The 27,630-nt window shown below is 43.1% G+C and overlaps 1 protein-coding gene across 4 annotated transcripts in view; it reads left to right on the top strand.

Moving 5' to 3' along the window:
* Positions 1-27,630, top strand: part of LOC137656882 (uncharacterized) — a 246,518-nt gene that overhangs the window by 205,464 nt on the left and 13,424 nt on the right. For all 4 annotated transcript variants that reach the window (XM_068391252.1, XM_068391254.1, XM_068391251.1 and 1 more), the window contains one exon: positions 11,064-11,222. In XM_068391252.1, coding sequence (XP_068247353.1) covers positions 11,064-11,222 — 159 coding nt within the window. The remainder of the gene's footprint in view (positions 1-11,063; positions 11,223-27,630) is intronic.

The following is a 27,630-nucleotide window of genomic DNA, read 5'->3' as shown; positions in this document are numbered from 1 at the left end:
CTCAGAGAGGGGTACAAAATCCCTTTTGTACGCAAACCCCCTCTAGCAACGTCTCCCATCGATCTCTCTCCCAGATACAGAGAGGAAGAAAAGAGAACAGCCCTGAAACTGGAAGTGTCTCTTTTGCTAGAGAAGGGAGCGGTGGTCAAAGTCTCGGATCTTCAATCACCGGGATTCTACAACCGCCTCTTCCTGGTTTCAATGCTCTGAATGTCTTTGTCACAAAGACGAAATTCTCCATGGAGACCACAAAGTCAGTCTTAGCAGCGGTCAGAAGGGAAGACTGGATGGTCTCCTTAGACCTAAGGGACGCCTACTTCCACGTCCCCATTCACTCAGACTCCCAACCTTTTCTGAGATTCGTTTTCGAAAATGTGGTCTACCAGTTTCGGGCCCTGTGCTTTGGCCTAAGCACAGCTCCTCTCGTGTTTACGAGGCTGATGAGGAATGTAGCCAAATTCCTCCACTTATCGGACATCCGAGCCTCCCTTTATTTGGACGACTGGCTTCTCAGAGCCTCTTCCAGTCGTCGCTGTCTGAAGGATCTCAAGTGGACTCTAGATCTGACCAAGGAATTAGGACTCCTTGTCAATTTGGAAAAGTCGCAACTGGTCCCATCCCAAACTATTGTGTACTTAGGGATGGAGATTCACAGTCTAGCTTTTCGGGCTTTTCCGTCGGCCCCCAGAATAAGTCAAGCCCTGTTATTCATCCAGAACATGCTGAAGAAGGAACGCTGCTCAGTCAGGCTGTGGATGAGTCTGATAGGGACGCTATCATCCCTGGAACAGTTTGTGTCTCTAGGAAGACTACACCTCCGTCCGCTTCAATACCACCTAGCTTTTCACTGGAAAAAGGACAAGACGCTAGAAGCGGTCTCGATCCCGGTTTCCGAAAAGATGAAGTCTTGTCTGACTTGGTGGAAGGACAATATCAACTTAAGAGAGGGTCTTCCCCTGGCTGTTCAGACTCCCAACCACGTTCTCTTCTCGGACGCATCGGACGTGGGCTGGGGCGCGACACTAGACGGTCGGGAATGCTCAGGACTGTGGAACTCGAGTCAGAGGAGCATGCATATCAACTGCAAGGAGCTGTTGGCAGTACATCTGGCCTTGAAAAGCTTCAAGTCTCTCCTTCGAGGCAAAGTGGTGGAAGTAAACTCAGACAACACCACGGCCTTGGCGTACATCTCCAAACAAGGAGGGACCCACTCACTAGCGTTGTACGAGATCGCAAGGGACCTGCTCATCTGGTCAAAAGGTCAAGACATCTCCCTAGTAACGAGGTTCATCCAAGGCAACTTGAATGTCATAGCAGATTGTCTCAGTCGGAAAGGGCAAGTAATTCCAACAGAATGGACCCTCCACAAGGATGTGTGCAAGAGACTTTGGGCCACTTGGGGCCAACCTACCATAGATCTCTTTGCAACCTCGCTGACCAAGAGGCTTCCAATCTATTGCTCCCCAGTCCCGGACCCAGCAGCAATACATATAGATGCCTTTCTCCTAGATTGGTCACATCTGGATCTCTACGCATTCCCACCGTTCAAGATTGTCAACAAGGTACTGCAGAAGTTCGCCTCTCACGAAGGGACAAGGTTGACGCTAGTTGCTCCCCTCTGGCCCGCGAGAGAATGGTTCACCGAGGTACTTCGATGGCTAGTAGACGTTCCCAGAACTCTTCCTCTAAGGGTGGACCTTCTACGTCAGCCTCACGTAAAGAAGGTACACCAAAGCCTCCTCGCTCTTCGTCTGACTGCCTTCAGACTATCGAAAGACTCTCGAGAGCTAGAGGCTTTTCGAAGGAGGCAGCCAGTGCGATTGCTAGAGCAAGGAGAGCATCCACCATTAGAGTCTATCAATCGAAGTGGGAAGTCTTCCAAGACTGGTGCAAGTCAGTTTCTGTATCCTTGACCAGTACCTCTGTAGCTCAAATAGCTGATTTTCTCTTATACCTGAGAAAAGGTCGTTCCCTTTCAGCTCCCACTATCAAGGGCTACAGAAGCATGTTGGCATCGGTCTTCCGGCATAGAGGCTTAGATCTTTCCAACAATAAAGATCTTCAAGACCTCCTTAAGTCTTTTGAGACTACCAAGGAGCGTCGTTTGGCTACCCCTGGTTGGAATTTAGACGTGGTACTAAGATTCCTCATGTCAGACAGGTTTGAGCCACTACATTCAGCCTCCCTGAAAGATCTCACTCTAAAGACTCTTTTCCTGGTATGCTTAGCCTCAGCTAAAAGAGTCAGTGAGATTCATGCCTTCAGCAAGAACATCGGATTTTCGTCAGAAAAAGCCACCTGTTCGCTACAACTTGGTTTTCTAGCCAAAAATGAGCTGCCTTCTCGGCCTTGGCCTAAATCTTTCGATATTCCCAGCTTATCGGAGATTGTAGGCAACGAACTAGAAAGAGTCTTATGCCCTGTGAGAGCTCTTTAAGTTCTATTTAAAGCGTACTAAACCTTTACGAGGTCAATCTGAAGCTTTATGGTGTTCAGTTAAGAAACCATCTTTGCCTATGTCAAAGAATGCTTTATCCTACTTTATCAGACTGTTAATACGAGAAGCTCATTCACATCTGAGTGAGGAAGACCAAGCTTTGCTTAAGGTGAAGACGCACGAAGTTAGAGCTGTTGCAACTTCCGTGGCCTTTAAGCAAAACAGATCTCTGCGAAGTATAATGGACGCAACCTATTGGAGAAGCAAGTCAGTGTTTGCGTCTTTTTATCTAAAGGATGTCCAGACTCTTTACGAGGACTGCTACACACTGGGACCATTCGTAGCAGCGAGTGCAGTAGTGGGTGAGGGCTCAACCACTACAATTCCCTAATTCCATATCCTTTTAATCTTTCTCTTGAAATGTTTTTAATATTGTTTTTATGGGTTGTCCGGAAGGCTAAGAAGCCTTTCGCATCCTGGTTGATTTGGCGGGTGGTCAAAGTCATTTCATGAGAGCGCCTAGATTAGGGGTTTGATGAGGTCCTGTTGTATGGGTTGCAACCCTTGATACTCCAGCTCCTAGGGGTCGATCAGCATCCTAAGAGGATCGCGAGGCTCCGTAAGGAAGACGTACTTATAAGGCAGAGTAATCGTTCAAGTCGACTTCCTTACCAGGTACCTATTTATTTTGTTTTTTGTTATTTTGATAACTTCTAAAATGAAATAAAAAACTCTTAGCTCATAAAATGTAAACATATATTACTGGTCTCTACCCACCATCCTAGGTGTGAATCAGCTATATATTCACCGGCTAAGTTAAATATTTAAAAATGATATTTTAATTATAAAATAAATTTTTGAATATACTTACCCGGTGAATATATAAATTAAATGACCCTCCCTTCCTCCCCAATAGAGACGCAGTGGGACGAGGAGAAAATTGAGTCTTTGTTTACATTGAGCTTGGTATCTGGTCGACAGATGGCGCTGTTGGGCACACCCGCAACTTGTATAGCGATCGCTGGCGAGTTTTTTCTGTACAGTTTGTCTGTCGAGCAACAGAGTTGCAGCTATATATTCACCGGGTAAGTATATTCAAAAATTTATTTTATAATTAAAATATCATTTCCATTTCTAAATTGCAAGTATTCCCTATTCCTTGTGTAAGTCAGTTGGGAGAATGGTTAGCATATATATGAATGTCAAGTGAGAATAAAGATGAACAGATTTATTATGCTATTAAAATTCTGTTTATTTCTATGAACTTCCTCCGATGTTCATATTACTGACTCACACACTGATGAAAGTGGGACATCAGTGATTGAAGGAGATAGGTCAACAAAAATTTAAAATATATAATCCAATTAAAATTTTAAGAGTAAGGATCTCTAGATAATGACCAGGTTGTCGTCAACTTACAACCTATGTGACCTACGACTGCTTGACTTTACAAGCACTTTTTCACTGTGATGATGTCACAAGTCTGTTGGAAATAGTACACTAATAGGATAACATTTCATTGAAAATAAGCTATTTTGTTGTATACAAATATATTAATTCTCATAAGTTAGTATTTTTTTTTACTGTATTGATAATATATAGTATCCATTTTAAATAAGAAATATATTAAGAAAGGTTTGTATATCTGGCGAGTTCTTGCTGTATCATATGTTGGGTGACATCGTATATCTGGCGAAGTCGTGGAAAACAAGCGAACAAATTAAGTTATTTCCTTTCAGTTGGCTATCGATTAATGTTAGTATTCCCATAATCCAAATATCGAGTAACCATACAAAGTATTTCAGGGGTCTGCATCTGTTGTTATGAATACTACGTAGCGTAAATTTGACTCAAACGCAAGTTTCACTTTCTTGGTTTTGTCTGTGATAGACAATCAGTATTTATTTAATGAAAGTACACTATAAGACAAATGTTTTCTTTTACATTATAAAAGTAAGATATTTTTACTGGGCAAGTTATTATTCTTTCTTGCGAGAAAAATAGAATGTTTTTACGTATTTCGCAAGTCATTCTTTGTCGAATTCATATCACAGCGCACACGTCTGGTGAGGTCACATTTCTGGCAGAACACATGTGGCAAATCAAGTGATTTCCTATCGATTCATTACCAAGTAATTTTATTATTCCCATCATTGAAACATTGAGTAGCAATGCCAAGTATTTCAGTGATCTGTTTTAGTTGTTAGAGTAGCCTACCGTAGATTTAAGAAAATAAGTACAGTTACTGTATGTCTGGTGACGTCATATTTCTAGCAGAAGGCAAGTGCCAAGTCGAGTGATTTCCTTTCGATACTTTATCGATTAATACTGTATTAGTATTCCTATTATCGAAGCATCGAGTAACAATACCCAGTATATTTCATAATGTCTAAAGAAAAGTCCCGTACAGAGAGAGAGAGAGAGATATGCATTCGTATGATAACTCATAAGGGTTATAAACAAAATGTATAGAAACTATGATATCCTGTAACATATTGGTGCTGATGTAATATTCATCATGAAGACATTTTGAATAAGTTAAGAAATGATATAAACGATACTCTTTGTTATTCAAATGTGCACATAATCGCAATACGGTAGCGTGACCTTGAGATCAGCAGATGACTTCCTAAAGTAAAACAAAAGCACTTCTTGATTGTTGAAAGGCTCCTGAAATTGAAAAAATAATAAATCACAATTAATGCAATACTGTAATTTCTAATGAAATATGAAGACTTAATAATGAATTAAAGATTAAATTATGGATGAGGCTTTAAAAATGAAATAGCTGTAATGTACACACACACACACACAGAAAGAAAGAGAAAGAATGTATTTATTTGATAACTAATAATACTGGCTTTAAACAAACTGTATGCAAACTATGATATCTTGTAACTTATTGGTGGTAATGTAATATTCATCATGAAGATATGTTGAATAAGAAATTATATAGACGATAACCCTTGTTATTCGTATGCACACATTCTCTTGATACAGTTGCTGTATCAAGATTCCGTAATTGTTGATTGTCAAAGGGCTTCAGAAATTGAAAAATATAAAAAATTGCATAATAAAAAATGCTTTGATTGAACATACTGTATGATAACCAATGAAACAAGAAAATGAAATGATTATGTACAGTAGGAAAATATTGGTAAAATATGACTTAGATTATTACCAAATCATGACGCAGCATAATAAATCTACAGAAACTTCACTTAAGCTCTACATATGTCCTGATCAACTTACAATGTCTCATTCCCTATCTTGGTTGTAAGTTTATGACTACTTGCATCAAACACCAACAGGTCTTTAGGATTCTTTGCCAAAGAAAGCTTTCTGCAAATTCTAAGAAATAGGCTTACTTCTAATATCTAGGATCTTAATCTACAGGGTTTATACAAGATTTGGATCAAAGTTTGATGAGTTAACATTCTGATATCGCCTAGTTAATCAAGGGCACTATATGCAGTGTTCATAGTTTTTTTTTCAAAATATACGGAATGTCTCTTACTCACCAGATCACTATTCTCAGATGAAATACTTGTAACCAATTCTGATATGATGAAATAAACAAGGAAATTGTAACCAAATCATAGCGTTGAAGCAAATTAGCCATAAATGAAGGCAAAAAAGAAATGAATCAACTTAGCTCTCAAAGCCCATCTTAAAAGATAGTTTGTAAATTATGATGCATTTAACTGTTAGATTTTTAAGGGAATGTTTCCCTAAGATTCAAAATTCAACCTACTACATACTTGAAACAACATTCCATTCCTGACAAGTAGATCTGATTACGGGCGGCCTATTCAGACAGGTTTGAATAAATTTGTTTAATACATGAAAGTGAATGCCTAATCCAAGATGCTTGAATCCCAAATAAACTGAGATTGGAATTCTTTTCAACAGGATAGTTTCAAAGGAAATTTTTACAAAATGTAAGTACTGTAGCTAGTTATAGTTACTGATACATTCTTAGACTGACCGTAATAAAAATGAGCTAACTATTGTTTTGATACAAAATCAAGGCAGACTGTCTTTAAGATAGAGGACAAACAGTACAGTACTCACAGGTCAGGCTGTAGTCTTTACCAAATGGGGAAGAAGGGGATCAGTCTTCCACTGGACTTCGATGGAAAGGAGTGTCATACTGCTCTATAAGGTTTTCAAGTTCAGTTGGTAATCCTTCTGGAACGTCTACTATAACAGAATTCTATTTTGTTATCTCTCGAACGACAAAGCCTCCTTGTTGGCTGGTCTGAGTATGAAAAAATGAATGTAATAAGAAGGTTGAGTATTTCTAAAAACTAAACTCAGGATATTTGTTTGAGTTCTGTTCTCCACTTTAGCAGCTACTTCATCAATGTTCACTCCGTCTAACACAGGTCCCAAAATAAGCAAAAAAATTAATTTCCTATTTTTGTGCCTCTGATTTACCATTATTAAGGTAGGATTCACTGGCCTTTTGAAGTTTAACAAAGAAAGCAAGTGATGTTGTTTCTCAAGTTCATCACTATTGTGGTCCAATTGTGGAGGTGTGTTATTATTGTCATCATCCTAGCTATTATACAAATCTATAAATAATATAACAAGCAAATCAATAGAAAAATATGAAACTGGGATAAACAGTGTACCATCAGAGCCAATACTGAATGGTGTAGATGATCCCCTAGTCAGCTCTTGAGCATTTAGGCTAGGGGTGAAACTGGGTAGGTTATGGCTGGAATAATACTCTGAATCTAGGACTAATTTGGTTTCTGAGCCATCTAATAACAAGGAATTGGTATTAGAAAAAAATAGTTAGGCTGTAGCAAAGATAAAGTTTGTAGTGGTAGTGTTGTCATAATTTTCTCTTTAAATAATGAGCCTATTATCTGTTCAAAGAAACTTTTCTGAAACACTCGAATTAACTACTTAGGAAATCATTTCAATAACACTTCCCATATTCTTATCCACAAAGAGCCATGATTAAATTATCTGGCAGATCATGCATGAAAAATTTTCATTTATTAGTGTAATGATGGCTTCATAGGTGGCATTATATTCTATAACAAAGTTAGATAACTGATTAGTCTTATACATGCAAACGATTGAGTTTAGTTGAAAATGATTAAACAGTTTGATGAAACTTTAAACAAAGTAGTCATTCTAATTGAAAGTGATAACCATTTAAAGTTTCTTACTCACCTCAAAAGTAAGGGATTGAGAGGTATATCTTATTTCTCACCGTTATCCTTACATTAAGGGATCAGTTGCCTGATGTGCCCTCTCTAATCCCATCCATCAAAGGCATCCTCTTCTACCAAACCTCTTGTCTCCATATCATCCTTCACCTTATCTCGCCATCTAATTATTTGCCTCACTCTTAATTTTCTCACCCTAACAGGTTCCTCCCTAACCTTTCTCACTCCCTCCCCACCATCCATCCTCAATAGGTGTCTACACTATCTAAGTCGTGACACTCTTATCACCTCTGTAATCTTTACTATGCCTGCCATTCTTATTCCACCATTTTCCAATCTTTGAATCAGTGATATGTCCATAATCCACCTCAGCATTCTCATCTCTGTTCTCTCAAGCTGTGCTTCCTCATTTCGTCATGTACGATCCATACATTAAGACTGGTCTTATTACTGTAATATAGATCTTGACTTTCAACTTCATTGGCTTTTTCTTATCACATACCACTCCTGCTACCTCCTTCCAATTCCCTTGCTTTACTTTTATCGTGTTCTCATCTTCAGTTTATCGTATTCTCAACTTCAGGCTCACATCCTCCCTCCTGACTTATAATAGCTCTCAAATATCTGAATTGTTCTACCTGCTTTATAACTGACCCTCTACTTTCATGTATGGCTACCGTCCCTACTTTCCATACTGCTCCCCATAGCTTCAGTCTTATTCACATTTACCCTTAAGCCACCCCTCTCAAAAGTCTCTTGCCACTCTACAACCCTTCTCTGCAAGTCTAACTCATTTTCAGCAGAAATCACCAAATCATCTGCAAATAGCAACTCTCACAACTCTTCATTTCTGATCTCTTCACTGAACACATCCAAGACCAGCACAAAGGAAAGTGACCTTAATGCTGACCCCTGATGTAATCCAACACTAACTTCTAAGGTTTCTGTTTCTCCAACAGCTGTTATTACTTTTATCTTTGTTCTTTTGTATATCACCTCTGCCATTCTAACCAACTTCTCTGGGACTTTCCTCTTCCTGAAACACCAAAGCATCATTTCTCTTGTTATTCTATCATAAGCCTTCTCTAGATCTACAAAAGCACAGAAGAGCCTCTGGTTTCCCTCTAGCCTCTTTTCCTGTACCTGCTTTATTATAATGATGGCATTCACAGTCCCTCTGCCCCTCATGAATCCTTACTGCTGTTTCCCAATTTTTACAATCTCTCCATATCTCATCTAGTACCCTCTCAAAAACTTTCAAACCATCCCCTGTTAGTTTAATTCCCCTGTAATTGCCACATTCTATGTCACCTTCCTGCTTAAATATAGATACAATTAGACACTTCTGCCAGTCTTTAGGCATTATTTCCTCTTCCCATATTGCTCTTAATAAATCTAGCATCCATTCTTTCCCCTCTATAGCTAATATCTCAACCATTTCAATTTGAAACTCTAATGGACCTGGTGTTTTACCATTTACATTTTACTCAAATTGAGAGGTATATGCTGTATAGTTAAGAAACAGCTGTCTCTGAATACTTTAATGAAAAGGCTTCATCAGAACAGTCTTTAAAAACATGGTAAGATAGTCTTATCATAAGAATTCCAGTGTGCTAAGTTCTACCACTGATCTTTGTTTACAACTACAGTAACATGTTAACATTGTGTACATACTGAGACTTTGGTCAAAATACTAACCAAATGTAATAGAACCTTTCGAGGCATAGAAATATATTTAATTTTAAAATTAACCTTTTTATTATTATCTACTATAGTTCTGTGATAAATACAGAGAATGGAATATGATATTAAAGCTTTTGTTTACAGCCAGATTCTTAAGGGTAGTAAAAATATAGGAAATTACCACACTACAGTAAACGAGTGATGAACTAGAGGTAGAGCTTGATAGTGAACAAAAATACGCTGTCATCTGGTGTGATCACATGATGTAACCTACCAGCTGACCTGATACACCACTAGTAACAAAAATATTAAAGACCCTTTATGATATGAAAGACCATTTTACAAATTAAAACAATACTGTACTGTTTAAAAGCATTTACTATAGCAAGAGGTGGGATATAAGGATCCACGTACCAAACCCGGTCTTTAGTCTAACAATCTAGAGGTCATATAGAGCAACTAAAATTTGCAGTAATGCAAATACAAAGATTTCAATATAATATTCAAGTGTTTCACAGCAAAACTTATTATGATAATAAAAACACAATTGTAAAAGAAATTCCCACAGTACAGTAAACTTGTGATGATGAACTAGTGGCCGAGCTTGTTGCAAACAAAAATGTACTGTCATTCAGATTTGAAATGTCATTTCCAAAATTAAAATATTGTTTAAAAGCACACACTTTAGTGACAGGGGAGTTATAAAAGGACCAAGATACCAAACTTGGTTTTTTACCTCACAATGTAGATGTCATATAAAACGACTAGATTCAATTTTGAGAACTCAAGACTCATACTGTGTAGGAGGAACTCGACTCTGTAAGGTGCAGTGAACATTCAGAACCCTTACTGAAGGAACACTATGTAATTATGACTGCTAGACATGACTATGACGTTCAGTTAATGTAAACAACCAGGACGGCAAATCACACTTACCACTCACAAAAGAAGGCTTGCTTGCCTTTTGAGAATAACAAAGGAAGTTAAATAAGTTAAAACCTGAACTGGTTGATCACTAACTTGGCTGGTAAATGAGCATGGTGTATCATATCGAAATCTACTCTTTACTTTTTACATTGTATAATTCCCCTTGAACTAAAAATTACTTTCCTCAGTTGTTATGGACAATTAAAGGCAACCGTCCTTGTTACAACATAGAAGCTTAACTGCTATGCAGTGTATATGTTCCAATTTCATAAACACTAACTTGAAACATAATTGCTAAGAAGAACCATGAGTTATAGTAATCCTCACAGGGTTATTTAAAATCCAGCACTTTCCTGAAAAGAAAGCTAACCAAACAAGTGATTATTAAATCAAAATACCATAAAAACTTATCACAATCTGGAAGGGAAGATCCACATCTGGATGAGAGCCTCAAAAGAGAAAATGGAAGAATGGGTTACTCCTAGCGTGCTACTTACCATTAACCACTAGATTATCTCATTACTTTACTGGATGCTTGTATCTTTTGAAAGGAAAGAAAATTAGGACATTTTTATACGTTTTGGGGGTAAACATCAATAAAACAAGCTTCTTGAGAAGAAGCAATATGAACATCAGGTAAGGTTCATAAAAATGACTGGTAACAGGTAATGTTAAAAAGAGACTAGAACAAACAGAAGAAAATTAAATGACAGAACTCATTGCAACTAAGGGAGGTGGGAGATGGCAGAGTTCATTTGAAATGATGTATATCTTTTCCAAAGAACACTGAATGCATTAAGTTTTGATTTTTTATCTTTGTTTACATACAGGCACTTCCCACAATGCTGATCTTCCATAAAATTCTGTACTTGACTGATTTACGAGTTAAGGCTTGGGAAGAATCTCAAGGAGATCTGACAACGGAAGAGACTTCTCAAGGCTTCATATCTTTGGATCATTGTTTTAGGTGTTTTTCAAATGCAGCTATGGTATGTAAATATTTTTGTTTCCTTTTTGTCTATTCTAATTGATTGTACTGTCAGGTATTTGCCTTTTTAGTACAGAAGAATGCTAAAGAGATGTTCAATTTTGAATCTCTTAGGATAGATTTCCTTTTAGGTGAATTCTGGATTATTTAACGAGTTACAATTTTCTTACATTATCATTATGTTTTTTATAGCAGGTATCCTTTTTAGGTTGTAAATCTTGAAATAAGTTCTCTTCATTGTCATTTTTTTTATATACCAAAATCCTCATCCTGTACTAAGTTTTACCTCTATCCATTTTCCTTAATTATCTGACCTTTCCTTCTCTTCTTCCACCTGGTATTTCCATATCCATTACTTTTCTGACTACACATATCTAAACCATCTCGTTTCTTTTCAAGATCTCACAGCATTAATCTTTTTTACTGAATGAACAAGTAGTAAAACTTAGTGTAAGGTGATGTTATTTATTTCATTTTGGTTGAAAAAGTTTTAAGCCTTTATAATAACAAATAACATAGTTTGTTCCAACACAGAGTACTTACCTAGAACTACTTTCTTAGGAGTTACTGGTAACTCTTTCCCAACCGACCAGAATTTTGTGTAGTTTACCCTATTCCCATTTTCTATGGGTGACCTCAGGCGGAGTGATACGCACCGTGAGGCGACCCGGGGTCGGAGAGCGTGCTAGCTTAGGTCGTGCTCCCCAGTAAGTTTCTGGTCGCGACGTGATTCACATCTCGCCGCGCTCTCTCTTACCAAATGCGCCCCTTTGTGTCCCCGACCCTTTGTGTTCACCACGTGGTTCCTGTGCCCGTATCCTTACCCCTTTCCCTTGTGTCCCTGTGTCTCTTGGTGTGTTAGTGTTTCATTATGGAGCATCCCCGCTGTTGCCCTGGGCCTGTGGCCGGTAAGTCTTGTGGGGCTTGCCTTTCGAAGCCCGAGGTTGACCCACACTCGCGTTGTACGTCATGTAGGGGCAAGGTATGCTCCCCTCCGCCACGTGCTCGGAGTGCGAGTCTTGGGGCGAAATCCAGTGGATCCTTTATGGGACTAAGTAGAAGAAGTCGGCCAAGAAATCGCCCAAGAAAGCTAACGCGTCTTCTGCTTTGGTGTCTCCAGATGCCTCGTCGGAACGTGGCTCCCTTCCATCTTCCCCTACCCAGAGTAGGGGACGAGGTAAGTCCGTTGCGGGGAAGCGGCCCATTGTCCTTCCCCAGGAGTCTGAATTACCTGTGGGGGAAGCTACTGATGTGATACAGGCATGTGTGGGGCCTGAGGGAGGTGCGAGAGTGTGTGTGGGAGACGAGGTCCTGGTGCCCGCAGGGCCCGTCTCTACCGAAGACCCTATGTGGGGGAAGTCAGGTACTACCTCTTCTCCCCCATCTTGGGTATGTGTTTCAGGTACTTTGGCCGCCGGGGGGGATGCCGAGAAAGGCCATTCGTCGAATTCGGACCCCGCCGTTTGGGATCTCCTTAGAACACCCTGCAGGTCACCCTTCAGGCTAGAAGAGGAGTTTGACCATTGGATCGCCCGGAAGAACGTTCCTCGGTCCCCCCCCCCCGGCGCCCTCGGCGATGCTCCCGCCCGTCTTCCTGCAGCCTGCAGACCCAGAGATTCATCATGGAGTCCCCCCCCGCGGAATTGGACGTCTCAGGTGGTTCCCTCTCCTCCTTCTCGTCTTCCTCATCCGCAGATTCATCGTCATCGGAGGACGATACCAGGTCCTCGAGGAGGAAACGCGAGAGGTCCAGGAAAAAGAAGAAGTCCCGCTCCCGTTCAAGACAGAATAAGAAGGAGTCCAGGCCATCTAAGAAGAAGGCGAAGAGGAGTAAGTCGAAGGATTGATTGAGTATCACGGTGCCCCGGAGCGAGCTGTTTAAGGTCACCACAGCCGCGGCCACTTCCGGGTGGCTCCCTAGAGCCTCGTCCTCACCGTCTCGCCCCGCCTTCTCCTACGGACCAGAACCTCACCGAGGGAGGCCTTTCCAAGCTCCCCGTGATGCGCCTAAGTTGACGAAGGCCTCCGCTGCCCCTACTCTACGGAGGGAGGCGCTCCATCAGGTGGAAGGCGTAACGCCAGCCACGGGCTCCTTGGCTGACTTCATTAAGCTCCAAGGGCGCCCTTCGGCCAGGGATATTCCCACAGATGCGAGGAAGCCCGCAGGGCAAGGTAATCCCATGACGGATACCTTCGCCTCTGCGGGTCCGCCCGTGACACGGGCAGGCACGTCCAACGTCCCCCCCCCCCCACCGTCACCAATGATACTCGTGCGGAGGGACTGGTGACAGAGGCCCTGGTTGAGGGAGGAGAGTGCTCATCCGATGACATCTCCTCCTACCGGAAGGTGTTGGCCCTCATAAGGCGACACCATCGGCTGGATGAACCCATGCCCACCACTGAACATGCCTGGCTCTCCGGACTTAGCAGGCTGGTGGAGAACCCTATACAGCAAAAGCCCTCCTTAGCTCTACCCTTAGCTCCTGACGTAAAGTTGGGTATGGAGCATATTGACAAATTCTTGGACGGCCTGGCGGACGCCCCTAGGAGTCAAAGTGCCACGAAGCTGCTTCCAGGACTGAGGGCACAGAAGAGGTTTTACGTGCCGGAAGGTCGTCGGGGAGGACCCCGCGCAATGGAGACAGCCATCACCACGTTTAACCAGGGTGCCGCTGAAGACAGAGCATCCATGGCCCCTGTGTGTTTTTCCCCTTCGTAGACCTCCATGATGGAGGACATGGCCCAGGACTTAGTGTACGTGTCCTCCTGGTTGGACTGGTGGGCCTGCACGTTGGTTGGCTTTCAGTCCTCTCATGATTTGTCCCTACCAGAAAACTAAACCTTATTGAGAGAGCTGATTAGCTCAGGGGGCAAAGCCTTAAAATTCTTATCCTATCAATCCCTCTCCCAGGCTACCAATTGGGTCCTGAGGAAGAGAGACACTATTCTCAGCAAATTAGTGAGGAAACTCCCTGACTGGGAAGCAAGAAGATTGAGAAATTCCTCGGTCTGGGACGAGGCAATCTTTCTCCTTAAGATAGTGGAAGAGACGATGGAACGGATGAGGAAGATGAAGGACGTGGGAGACCATAGACCTCCCCCAATGAGGCGCCCACCTCACAGGAGACCCTCCGTGGACGCCCCTCACCCTTCCCGTTCATCCCCGGCCCAACCTAGAGGAGAGCCCCCTTCGGTTCCCTGGCTGCAAACAACTCAATCCTGAGGGAAGGTTACAAACTACCCTTCTTAGCAGAACCTCCCCCGCTTATTCCAGCCCTTCAGGCGGAGTGGTTGATACCAAGGACCCCTTGAAACGGGCAGCACTGCAGGAACAAGTGTCGTCCATGATCTCCAAGGGAGCGTTGGAACTAGTCGAAGAGCCCGGCCCGGGGTTCTACAGCAGGTTCTTCCTGGAAGAGAAGGCGACATGGGGATGGAGGCCGGTAATAGACCTGTCGGCCCTCAACAAGTTTGTGGCGAAAACCGAGTTCAAGATGGACACTGACATGGCGAAAACCGAGTTCAAGATGGACAATGACAAGACAGTGTTGGCCGCCTTGAGGGAAGGGGACTTCATGATATCCCTGGACCTCAAGGACGCCTACTTCCAAATCCCCGTCCATCCCTCCAGCAGGAAGTTTCTCAGGATAAAGTGGGATTCCCGAGTGCTACAATTCAGGACCCTTTGCTTCGGACTGTCGACGGCTCCTCAAGTGTTTACAAGTCTTCACGACGGTCTCCGTATGGGCACACGAGCAGGGCATCCGTCTGATCCAGTACTTAGACGATTGGTTGCTTCTTTCAGCCTCAAAGGAAGAATTGAAGGAACAGGGCGCGAAGTTACCTCGTCTCTGCGAGGAGTTGGGCATCACGGTCAACTTAGAGAAGTCCCAACTGATTCCCTTCACCAGGATGACCTACTTGGGGATGGTCCTGGACACCCGACTAGTGAGAGCCTTCCCCTCGTTGGAGAGATTGGAGAACCTAGAGCAAGTTCTGCTACCCTTTCTGTTGGACCAACCCAGGAGGGCCAAGGATTGGCAGAGGTTGCTGGGCCACCTAGTGTCCTTGGAAAAGTTAGTGCCACAAGGGAGACTCAAGCTTCGAGCGGTGCAGTGGAACCTGAAGGAACACTGGACCCAGGGGAGAAATCCCCACAATCTGATTCCGGTCTTCCCAGAAACGAAGGTTGTCTTGCAGTGGTGGCACGACAGGAGGAACACCGAGACGGGGATGCCCTTTGCACCCGACCCTCCGTAAGTCCTATTATTTACGGATGCGTCGAAGGAAGGTTGGGGCGCTCACCTACTCGACCAATCGACAAAGGGAAAATGGTCAAGCGAAGAAGCAAAGCACCACATAAACGTGCTAGAGATGATGGCTGTGCTGAGGGCGAGTCAAGAATTTCTTCATCTCCTCCGGGGGAACACAGTGGTGTTGATGTGCGACAATGCCACAGTAGTAGCCTACGTAAAGCAGAAAGGGGGTCTAAAGTCGAAAGAACTATGCGCGTTATCGATAGAACTTCTAGAATGAGCGGCAGAAGAAGGGATCGAGTTTACAGCAAGGTTCATCCTGGGAAAGAGAAACGTCCTGGCGGAAGGCCTCAGCAGAGTAGGCCAGGTAATAGGGTCAGAGTGGACTCTACACCCAAGGATAGCTCAGTCAGTCATACTGAAGTGGGGTTCCCCAGTAGTAGACCTTTTCGCCACACGTCTAAACGCCCAACTCCCCGTGTTCTGTTCTCCAGTCCCAGATCCGTCAGCGGCGTTCGAGGACGCCTTCCAACACCCTTGGGACGGCCTCGATGTGTACGCCTTCCCCCCCTTCAGAATGATACGACAAGTCCTCAACAGAGTAAGGACAACAGCCAACCTTCAGATGACTTTGGTCACGCCTTGGTGGCTGGAGAGGGAGTGGTTCGCAGACCTAAAAGAACTGGCGCTTCTTCCTCCTTGGCCGCTGCCGGACAGGCCAGACCTTCTTCGTCAGACCCCCTTCCAAAGGTTTCCCGAAAACCCTTGGTGCCTCCGCCTTCACGCGTGGAGGTTATCGAGCGGCTTCTGAAGAAAGATGGATTCTCATCGAGGACCGTGACGGGGATGTCGGGTTACTTAAGGCGATCCTCTATCGCTGTCTACCAAGCGAAATGGGCAGTCTTCTCGAAATGGTGCACTTCCCGGAATATCAAACCCTTGGGGGCCTCGATCCACGACGTGGCGGACTTCCTAGTGCATCTTAGGGACGATTTGGGCTCTTCCATTCCAGCAATAAAAGGAGTGAGGGCAGTGTTAGGTCAAGTCTTCCTCCTGAAGGGCATTGACTTGGGAGCCTCCTGGCACATCTCGATGCTCATCAGGAGCTTTGAGCAGTCATGCCCCCCACAGGAGGTGAGGGTACCGCAGTGGGACCTAGCCATAGTACTCAAAGCCCTTTCAGAACCTCCCTTTGAGCCCCTCAAGGACATGCTGGATAAGGAGCTCACCCTCAAAACGGTCTTCCTCTTAGCCCTGGCTTCGGCGAAGAGGGTTAGTGAGTTGCACGGATTATCGTACGAGGTTTCACACTCAAAAGGGTGGCATGAGGCCTCGTTTAGGTTCGTCCCTAACTTTGTGGCCAAAACGCAGAACCCAGCCTGTTGGGACCCTCGGTTTGAGGGCTTTTCGGTCCCAGCGATCCCTCGGTCGGACAACCCTAAAGACTTACTCTTATGCCCGGTCAGAGCAGTAAGAAAATACCTTGAAAGGACTTCCAGACTCCGACCTGAGATCAAGAGTTTATTCGTCTCGACCGGTCGGGTGAAGAAACCAGTCTCCAAGAACTCAATCTCCTTTTGGTTGCTGCAGGTGATCAAGAGAGCTTACGATGCTTCGGGAACCCCTCTCCCAGGCAGGCCAAGGCCTCATGATATTAGGGGTTTCGTCACCTCCCTAGCTTTTGAGAAGAACATGGCCGTGGGCCAAATTCTGAAAGCAGGTACCTGGTCCAGACAGTCCACTTTCACGGAACATTACCTGAAGGACTGCTCTAGGAAATCCTTGGACGGGTTCGCCCTTGGCCCAGTCATATCGGCCCTGCAAGAGATTTAAAGGTCATGGCCCCAGGGAAACCCGGGGGTGGTAAGCCAAGAGACACACGTTCATCCCTTACCTTTCCCCCCTTATCATCCTTCCCCTGGCCCTTAATCCCCGGCATGGGCGTGACTCAAGAGGCCCTAGCGGCCAGGATATACGTCTTCAGCAAGAAATACGTCTCAGAAGTAATGGTACAGAGGTAAGCCACTTAGACACTAAGTTACTTTTTTGGGTAGTTTCCCCTATTTTCATTCAGTTTTCTAGTAGGTGTCATCGGAACTTAGTTCCCCTTCGAGGTCTCCTTTTTCGCCCGCTCGTGCTCCTAACCTTCAAACCCTAGTCCCTGCAGGACACTCCCTCCTCCTAAAGTTTAAGTCTCCTAAGAAAGTAGTTCTAGGTAAGTACTCTGTGTTGGAACAAATCACAAATTTTTAAGTAATTTGTATTTTTCCTAACATACTTACCTAGAACTACTTTCGGGTTATGGCCCGCCCATCCTTCCCCGAGGGTCCTGCAGGATTGAGGAGAACCCTTTTGCTACGAAACTTACTGAGGAGCACGACCTGAGCTAGCATGTTCTCCGACCCCGGGTCGCCTCAGGGCGCGTATCACTCCGCCTGAGGTCACCCATAGAAAATGGGAATAGGGTAAACTACACAAAATTCTGGTCGGTTGGGAAAGAGTTACCAGTAACTCCTAAGAAAGTAGTTCTAGGTTAGTATTTTAGGAAAAATACAAATTACTTAAAAATTTGTGATATCAAGGGAAATTTGTTCCCACACAACATACAAACCGTCGGCCTTTAATTAGGGAGATTACTTCAGCATGGGCTAGTATCAGTCGTTAAACTTGGATAATAAATGGTTATCCAATGGGTGAGAATGCTGGGTGAGGAGCCCTTTCCTCTCTCCAGCTAGAGAGCCTTCACTTTTACTTCAGCCACTGTTCTGTAAGAATGTACAGAGCCCCTGTTAAACTTATTCATTTTTTCAGGAAGTGAATGTCGGTTGGTAATTGTGTAAGGGAAACAAGAAGCTCATTGTTAAGGGAGGGGTGGAATCTGCAGCTAATAGGTAGTAAACTGGCCAGGGCACCAGCTACCCATTGAGATACTACCACTAGAGAGGCATTGGGTCCTATACAGGCTAGACAGTATTACATTTGCTTCCTCTCTCTGGTTACGCTCATTTTTCCTTTGCCATACACATATACTGATTGGTCTGGCCTATTCTTTCTACATTCTCCTATGTCCTTATACACCTGACAACACTGAGATTACCCAAGCAATTCTTCTTCACTCAAGGGGTTAACTACTGCACTGTAATTATTCGGTAGTTACTTTCCTCTTGAAAAGGGTAGAAGAGAATTTAGCTTTGGTAAGCAGCTCTTCTAGGAGGACACTCCAAAATCAAACGATTGTTCTTTAGTCTTTGGTAATGCCATAGTCTCTGTACCATGGTCTTCCACTGTTTTGGGTTAGAGTACTCTTGCTTGAGGGTACACTTGAGTATGCTATTCTATCTTACTTCTCTTCCTCGGTTTTTTTTGTTTTTGTTTTTATAGTTTATACTGTATATGAAAGATCTGGTTTGGTGTTGTTATTATTTTTTGAATATTTAATTTTGATTGTTGCTTCTTTGTTGTTAGTTTATTTCCTTGTTTCCTTTCCTCACTGGGCTATTTTTCCCTTTTGGAGACCTTGGGCTTATAACATTGTGCTTTTCCAACTAGGGTTGTAGCTTGGCATGTAGTAATAATAATAATAATAATAGGTTGTAGATACATACTCCTCCTGTGCTTTGGGGGCATGACTGTTCGCAGGCATCTCTGTGTGCTGAGTATAGGTCGTGGGCTCCGGTGCAGCGACGGGCCTTCACCCTGAGGGGAAGCGAGCAGGGTTTGGTGGGAGTTGGACTGGGTAACACCCAAGAAATTCTTGCAGAGTTGCTTTCATGCTTCTGTTCTCCTCAGGTGGATTCGTCTGCTGCTGTTGCCTGTGTCCATACACCATTGCATCAAGTCAAAACCTTTATTCCATTATAAAATGGTTATTCTGTTACATAACAATATAAATTATTTACATAAAATTCACAATACTGGGATTGTAAAAATCTAGGATATATATACTTTCAAGTCCCAGATGAGTACAATTCAGTGGTCCTGGGACATCAGATCTACGTCAGAAAGTTTTCAGGTTCATTTGTGTCGGAATCCCTCTTGTTCACTGCTTCGTGTGAGACGATTGCCTTCAAAGGTTGAACTCCTCACCCTTGGTTGTCAGGCAGCCTTTAAGGGGGCCGACCTGATTTTTTTACGAATATTTTTAAAATTAAAAAAAGAATGAGTAAATTTGCCTAAAGTCACCTCTGGCATCCTTTCTATCACAGTGACAAGTTGTATGGCAAAATATTAACAAACAATGGAGATATGAAAAATTTAAAAACGCTCCCCCCTTGTTTCTTTAAAGTCAAATCAGTATGGCCCATAGATTTGATCTTTGTCTGTCCTTTGCGTTAGTTATTTTCGTTATTATTCACTTAATATATCTTTAAACTATATATATCTGATTTATCCTACTTCTGGCAGTGATGTAGTTTCCCTTGGGTCCATCCCTCACTCTCCGTCACACAGCATGACAGCAAGTTGAAGTTCAGTCTGCTCTCTCTTGTTGATGTATATGCATTGTCATTTAGTACTCTGTGTTTTACCCTTTGTTCATGGTTTTATCATGTTTTAAAGTAATTCATAACATGAATTAACATTATGTATTTTACCCTTTTCATACATTTCATGTAATGAGTGCCTTATGTTATCCCCCAAGAGTGTAAAAAACAATTTCTCGGTTTCATCTTTTTCCCATTCAAACAACCATAACTACTTTATTTTAATGCAAACTTTAAAGATAATTATACTATTCTAAAGAGGAAAAAAAGATAATTTTTTCTAGAAAATAGATTTGTGGTAAATGGAATTTGGGTCTTAGGGGTTTAGAGTTTAACTTCTTATTGAAGAAAAATTAAAATAGTCTTATAAATTTTTTCTTCCCTATTATCGAGAAAATGGTTCTTAGAGATCTTTTTCCTTATTATATACTTTCTAAGTAAATTTCATTGCAATTGCTTTAAAAATAAAATATTAGAACAAAGTTTAATTTTTGGGGTTTTTGGTTTTTCATCCATAGAATTGATATAAATCATCCAATGATTTTGAAGTTTTTGGAAAAAGATTACCTTATTTACATTTAAAAGCGTTATGAATTCTTTCGAACTCGGATAAGAAATTCATATATGGCGGTTTCCCCCCTTAAACAAATTGTTGACCTAAGGAAGTGGTGGCTAGCTTAGATCTTCCAGGTAGGCTCTCCGTTTCGTGTGGGAGTTGGTAGCTGAGGCTACTTCTCCCCAATTTCCCTTGTGCTTACTTTTGTCTCAAGTGTTCCCAGTGACACAAGTGGTGAAGGGTGTGGTGGTTCCCCTAGTGTCAGGGAGACCAATGGTTCCACCCTAAGCTCTAGAAAATGGATAAGTTACTGGTAGCTTCTGGGACGGCAGGTAAGGGGCCCGTGTTGGAAGTAGGAATACCCGTTTGGGCCAAGGAGCATGATGGACCTAGGTAAGTGGTACCCCTGTCCCAGGACTCCCCGATTCTTGTCCCAGTCGCAGTAATCCCCCTCAGTCCCCTATAGCCGTTGCCCCAACCCTTGTGCCAGGGGGTCTGGGCCTGTTGCCCTCCCTCAGTGTTAGTGGTTGTGTCTCTAGTCCCAGAAGCTGTGGGAATGCAGGGTATTGAAGTGTGCCTTCTCCATTCCTTGTGACAGTGTGCCCGATTGTTGTAGCCCCTGAGGGAGAGTTGTTGAAGAAGATCAAGGTCAGCTCGACCTCTCTGCCTGCCTGTAAAGCCAGAAGGAGGAAGAGGCATGTGCACTTTTTCCTTCCTCCTCTTTGTCCTTCTACTCAGATTCCAATTCCTCCTCTAAGATAAGAGAAAGAGACGAAGAGACTAAAGAATTCAGGATGGACTGCCGTGGTCACAGGAATAGGGCTTCCTGTGACACCACCTCTCTTTTGAGGGAGGTAGACGACTCCAGTGTGCTGGAACCATGGCTCATGTCACGGCCTCTAGGGGCTGGGGCATGGGACTGAGGTCAAGATCTGTGTTCCAGTTCCCACGCAGTGGCGCTCTGAGACTGTGGCTAGAACCCTGAGTCCAGGCCTGTGGCCTGGCCCCCAGGACCATGCCTGCCATGTATCTCCCTTCTGAAATATACAATACTCTAGCAAGTTCATGTTCATATATATCGGTTTGTCACGATATATCAGTGCCATCATTGTCACAATCAAGTTCCAAAACATAGTCATCATCTTGATCCTTATCAGGAAAGGGTTCATCTATATTTCTTCAATTGAGAATACTGTATCTCTATTGTCAGTTTACTCATGCTCTTCATCACTGCATCCATCATATTAGCTATCATCATATAAATTCTACATGATGAGAACAACTGATAGAGGAATGCACATGTTTCTAATGCTCTTACTAAAAGTATGGAAAATCATGTTATTTTATTGATGATCCCTGACTCTTTACATGATGAAATAATTAATGTACATAATTAATCCCCTTCGAGGCTTACTTTTATTGATATCCATAATGTATTTCAAATTTACTTTTCTGTCATTTTGGAAGGAAAAATATGACAGAAAAAGAAAGTTTTATGGCCCAAGAGGATGACCACGGATAGACCTACGTTATCATGCAATATGCAGTTGTGAGGCATTTCATTCTTATACTGTGTATGTTGTTCATAGTGGGTATGTTTATGTACAGTATTGTACATAAACATACCCACTATGAACAACATACACAGTATAAGAATGTAATGCCTCACAACTGCATATTGCATGATAACGTAGGTCTATCCGTGGGCATCCTCTTGGGCCATAAAAACTTTCTTTTTCTGTCATATTTTTCCTTCCAAAATGACAGAAAAGGGGTTCACGTCGAAGGGCGGGCATCACCTTCGAAACGGGGGCCTCCGTCCTGGGTCCACTGCGCTCGTGCTGAGCTAGGTGGCCTTTGGAGGACTTATGCCGGCCTGCCAGAGCCTGCTGTAGGGTTGCCGGGGTTCACGTCGAAGGGCGGGCATCACCGTCGGAACGGGGGTCTCCGTCCTGGGTCCACTGCGCTCGTGCCGAGCTAGGTGGCCTTTGGAGGTCAGGACTCGACTGCCAGACCGAAGGGGCGACTCTCTCCGCTGCGCGGATGGAGCCAGACCCTTCACGGACTTACGCCTGTCGACTGGAACCTGCCATGATGAGTCCCTCTGTCGGGTGCCGCTGCTGAGCTTCCTCAGCGCCCCGTCTTGGGAGGCTCCTTCTCGGCGACGTCCTCGGCTGCAGAAGTGACTGAAAAACACACCAAAGAGGCTGGAGAAGAATTAGGGACATTTTTCCCCCACATGGGGTCATCAGAGGAGACGTGGCCTGCTTGCACCAGGACTCCGTCTCCCAACACACTCCCGCCCCTCCCTCAAGCCTCTCACTCGTCTGGAACGACACCACAACCCCACTATCCTGAAGATTAGACTCTTGGGGAAGGGCCACGGCCCTCTTCCCCACAACGGACTTACCTTGTCCCCTACTCTGGGTAGGGGAGGTTGGTAGGGAAGCTCTGTCAGACGAGACGCCCGGCGAAGCAAGGGGGGAAGGGGCGCTAGTCTTCTTAGGCGACCTCTTCGTCACCTACTTCTTCTTGGTGCTATACCGCACCCACTCCGACTCCTGGGGAAGAGCAATGGGCACTTCCCCACAACTGACTTACCTCGTCCCCTACTCTGGGTAGGGGAAGATGGCTGTATAAAGAAGCTCCATTCGATGAGGCATCGGGAGAAGTAAGAGGAGAGGCTCGCCTTCCTATGAGACCTCATGGACGCATTCTTCTTCTTGGTGCCAAAGCGCACCCACTGCACCACGTTCCAGGACTCGCACTTCAGACACGTGGCTGTAGGAGTACATAAGCTACCCCTACACGACGTAACACAGAGGATAGGGGTAGGAAGGATGATTTAATGTTAATTTGTTCTCTTCAGCTATTTATTTCCTTATTCCATTTCCTCACTGGGCCATTTATTCCTTATTGGAGCCCCTGGGCTTAAAGCATCTTGCTTTTCCAAAAAGGGCTGTAGCTAGGATAGTAATAATAATAATAATAATAATAATAATGGGTCCACGTGAGGACCGCAAAAGACACAAAAGGGGGGGGGGTCGGGGACACAGGGTCACACTGGGTAAGGAGGGAGCGTCGAGATGTTATCACGACGCGACCAGAGAACTTACTGGAGATCGAGACCTGAGCAAGCATGCTCTCTGACCTGGGGGATAGCCTCAGGGCATGTTCCACTCCACCTGAGGTTACCCCTCATAGAAAACGGGACTATAGGGTATACATAAGAAAGTAGTTCGAGGTAAGTATTGTTAGGAAAAATACAAATTACTTAAAATTTGTGATATTTTAATATTTTCTTTTATTATCCTTTATATAATCCATAATAGCTATTCATAAATGTAAAAATAAAATATTTAACTACAGTACTAGTTTCCTGTATAATTCGAGTGAACTTGACTTAGTGATGTAACAAGTTGTCTCATTACAGTCAAGGACTGCCTAAAGTGGGCCTAGGCCTGAGGCTAATCAATATCACATAAGCATGTTCTATGGTGTTACCCACAGTGGGGTAATGCTTTTAGTTGGTGCACTGTAAAAATTTTTTAAGGTACAGTATTTGCAGTGATTCTTTGGCCTCTAGCTGCACTTGCTTTATATCCTTCTACTTCACCATTCTTTCATCTTGCTGTCCAACCAATTTTAATTTTTACCTCCTGGTGTAACTCTAGGGTTTTACCCTAGACGCACTTGGGCGTTGAAACGCCTTACAGACACCAACACTGGGATATATATAGCCCAAATCCATACAGTATATCTAATCCTACTTTGACAGAGTGATAAATATTGCCATTTATGTTCTATAGAGACTTGGTCGAAAGTAAAAAAAACTTGTACAATATTATCGAATGGAAGAATTATTCCGCTTTTACATTTTTGGTAGTCAATTTCATCCATGTTTACTTGAAGTGGACTTAACAGATAACTTTTATTGAAGAAAATGTTGCTAGTTGTGTAAAGTTTTCTGTGTAATGGCCCTTTAATACCATTAACTTATAGAAGGAAACTTTTAGAAGTGAAAGATATGCATTGAAAATAATTTTCATTTTGTTATTTGTATTCTTGTTTTCATGCCCCCGCAGCCCCCTGTGGCCGCGGGGGCATAAAAACAAGAATAGTGCCAACGTTATCCGTGGGGGTTGTAAGAGGCGACTAAAAGGGATGGGACGAGGGGGCTAGGAACCTCCTCTCCTGTATCTACATCCTGTGAGACATCGACAAAGAGATGGAGCTGGGGGGAGAGTGACTACTCCCCGCACTCTAGTTTTGGGGTGTTTGAATGTGCGTGGAAGTAGTACGATAGAGAGTAAAAGATGTGAAATTGGAAGTATGTTTAGGAATAAAAGGATGGATGTATTAGCCTTGTGTGAGACGAAGATAAAAGGAAAGGGTGAAGTGATGTTTGGTGAAATGTCTGGTAGAGTGTCTGGGATTGAAAGGGGAAGAGCGAGAGAGGGTGTGGCTTTATTGCTGAGTGAATGGATGACAGGTAAAGTATTGGAATGGAAGGAGATATCATCTAGGTTAATGTGGGTAAGGGTTAGGTTGGGTAGGGAATGTTGGGCGTTTGTCAGTGCATATGGGCCAGATAGTGAGAAAAGTGAAGAAGAGCTGAATGAGTTCTGGAATGAATTAAATAGGTGTGTAGAAGGAATGGGTAGAAGGAATTATGTAGTTGTCATGGGTGACTTAAATGCTCGAGTGGGTGCTGGAGAGGTAGAAGGTGTCATTGGGAAGTATGGCGTACCAGGTGAAAATGAGAGTGGTGAGAGACTGGTAGATATGTGTGTTGAGCAAGAGATGGTGATAAGTAATAGCTTTTTCAAAAAGAAAGATAAAAATAAGTATACATGGGTAAGAGTGGCGAATGGAAGAGTAGTAGAAAGGGCATTAATGGATTATGTGTTGATAACTAAAAGAATGTTTGGAAGATTGAAAGACGTGCACGTGTTTAGGGGTATGGCTAACGGTATGTCTGATCATTTTTTGGTGGAAAGAAAATTAGTTGTAGCAAAAGAATGGGGGAATAGAGTAGGTGGATGTAAAAGGGAGGTAGTGAGGGTTGAAGAGCTAATAAAACCGGGGGTAAAAAGTAAATATCAGGAAAGGTTGAAAATGATATATGACTTAGTGAAAGTAAGAGAAACTGGCAATTTAGAGGAGTGGAAGTTAGTAAAAGAAAATTTTGTTGGGATTGCAAGTGATGTGTGTGGAAAGAAGGTTGTTGGAGGCAGCATGAGGAAGGGCAGTGAATGGTGGAATGAAGGAGTGAAGGTAAAAGTGGAAGAGAAAAAGAGGGCTTTTGAAGAATGGCTGCAGAGTAATAGTATAGAGAAGTATGAAAAATATAAAGAGAAAAATGTGGAAGTAAAGTGCAAGGTACGTGAGGCAAAGAGGGCAGCTGACCTGAGGTGGGGTCAGGGATTAGGTCATTCATATGAAGAGAATAAGAAGAAGTTTTGGAAAGAAGTGAAGAGAGTAAGGAAGGCTGGCTCAAGAATGGAAGAGACAGTGAAAGATGGAAATGGAAGGTTGTTAAAAGGAGAGGAGGCAAGGAAAAGATGTGCGGAATATTTTGAAAGTTTACTGAATGTTGAGGATAATAGGGAGGCAGATATAATTGCTGTTGCAGGTGTTGAGGTGCCAGTGATGGGAGATGAGAATGAGAGAGAGATTACAATAGATGAAGTGAGGAGAGCACTAGATGAAACGAGAGTAGGAAAAGCATCTGGTATGGATGGTGTGAGAGCTGAGATGTTGAAGGAGGGGGGTGACTGTACTTGAATGGTTGGTGAGATTGTTTAATATGTGTTTTGTGTTGTCAATGGTACCAGTAGATTGGGTTTGTGCATGTATTGTACCACTATATAAGGGTAAGGGAGATGTGCATGAGTGTTGTAATTCAAGAGGTATTAGTTTGTTAAGCGTAGTTGGAAAAGTGTATGGTAGAGTATTGATTAATAGGATCAAGGATAAAACAGAGAATGCAATCTTGGAAATACAGGGTGGTTTTAGAAGAGGTAGGGGTTGTATGAATCAGATTTTTACAGTTAGGCAGATATGCGAGAAATATTTAGCAAAAGGTAAGGAGGTGTATGTTGCGTTTATGGATCTGGAGAAAGCGTATGATAGAGTTGATAGGGAAGCAATGTGGAATGTGATGAGGTTATATGGAGTTGGTGGAAGGTTGTTGCAAGCAGTGAAAAGTTTCTACAAAGGTAGTAAAGCATGTGTTAGGATAGGAAATGAAGTGAGTGATTGGTTTTCGGTGAGAGTGGGGCTGAGACAGGGATGTGTGATGTCGCCGTGGTTGTTTAACTTGTATGTTGATGGAGTGGTGAGAGAGGTGAATGCTCGAGTGCTTGGACGAGGATTAAAACTGGTAGACGAGAATGACCATGAATGGGAGGTAAATCAGTTGTTGTTTGCGGATGATACTGTACTTGTTGCAGACACAGAAGAGAAGCTTGGACGATTAGTGACAGAATTTGGAAGAGTGTGTGAGAGAAGGAAGTTGAGAGTTAATGTGGGTAAGAGTAAGGTTATGAGATGTACGAGAAGGGAAGGTGGTGCAAGGTTGAATGTCATGTTGAATGGAGAGTTACTTGAGGAGGTGGATCAGTTTAAGTACTTGGGGTCTGTTGTTGCAGCAAATGGTGGAGTGGAAGCAGATGTACGTCACAGTGAATGAAGGTTGCAAAGTGTTGGGGGCAGTTAAGGGAGTAGTAAAAAATAAGAAGGTTGGGCATGAATGTAAAGAGAGTTCTATATGAGAAAGTGATTGTACCAACTGTGATGTATGGATCGGAGTTGTGGGGAATGAAAGTGATGGAGAGACAGAAATTGAATGTGTTTGAGATGAAGTGTCTAAAGAGTATGGCTGGTGTATCTCGAGTAGATAGGGTTAGGAACGAAGTGGTGAGTGTGAGAACGGGTGTAAGAAATGAGTTAGCAGCTAGAGTGGATATGAATGTGTTGAGGTGGTTTGGCCATGTTGAGAGAATGGAAAATGGATGTCTGCTAAAGAAGGTGATGAATGCAAGAGTTGATGGGAGAAGTACTAGAGGAAGGCCAAGGTTTGGGTGGATGGATGGAGTGAAGGAAGCTCTGGGT

Source organism: Palaemon carinicauda, chromosome 17, assembly GCF_036898095.1.
Source record: "Palaemon carinicauda isolate YSFRI2023 chromosome 17, ASM3689809v2, whole genome shotgun sequence".
Lineage (NCBI taxonomy): Eukaryota > Metazoa > Arthropoda > Malacostraca > Decapoda > Palaemonidae > Palaemon > Palaemon carinicauda.
The sequence above is the reverse complement of the archived record's forward strand: the minus strand, read 5'-3'. Positions and strand labels throughout refer to the sequence as shown.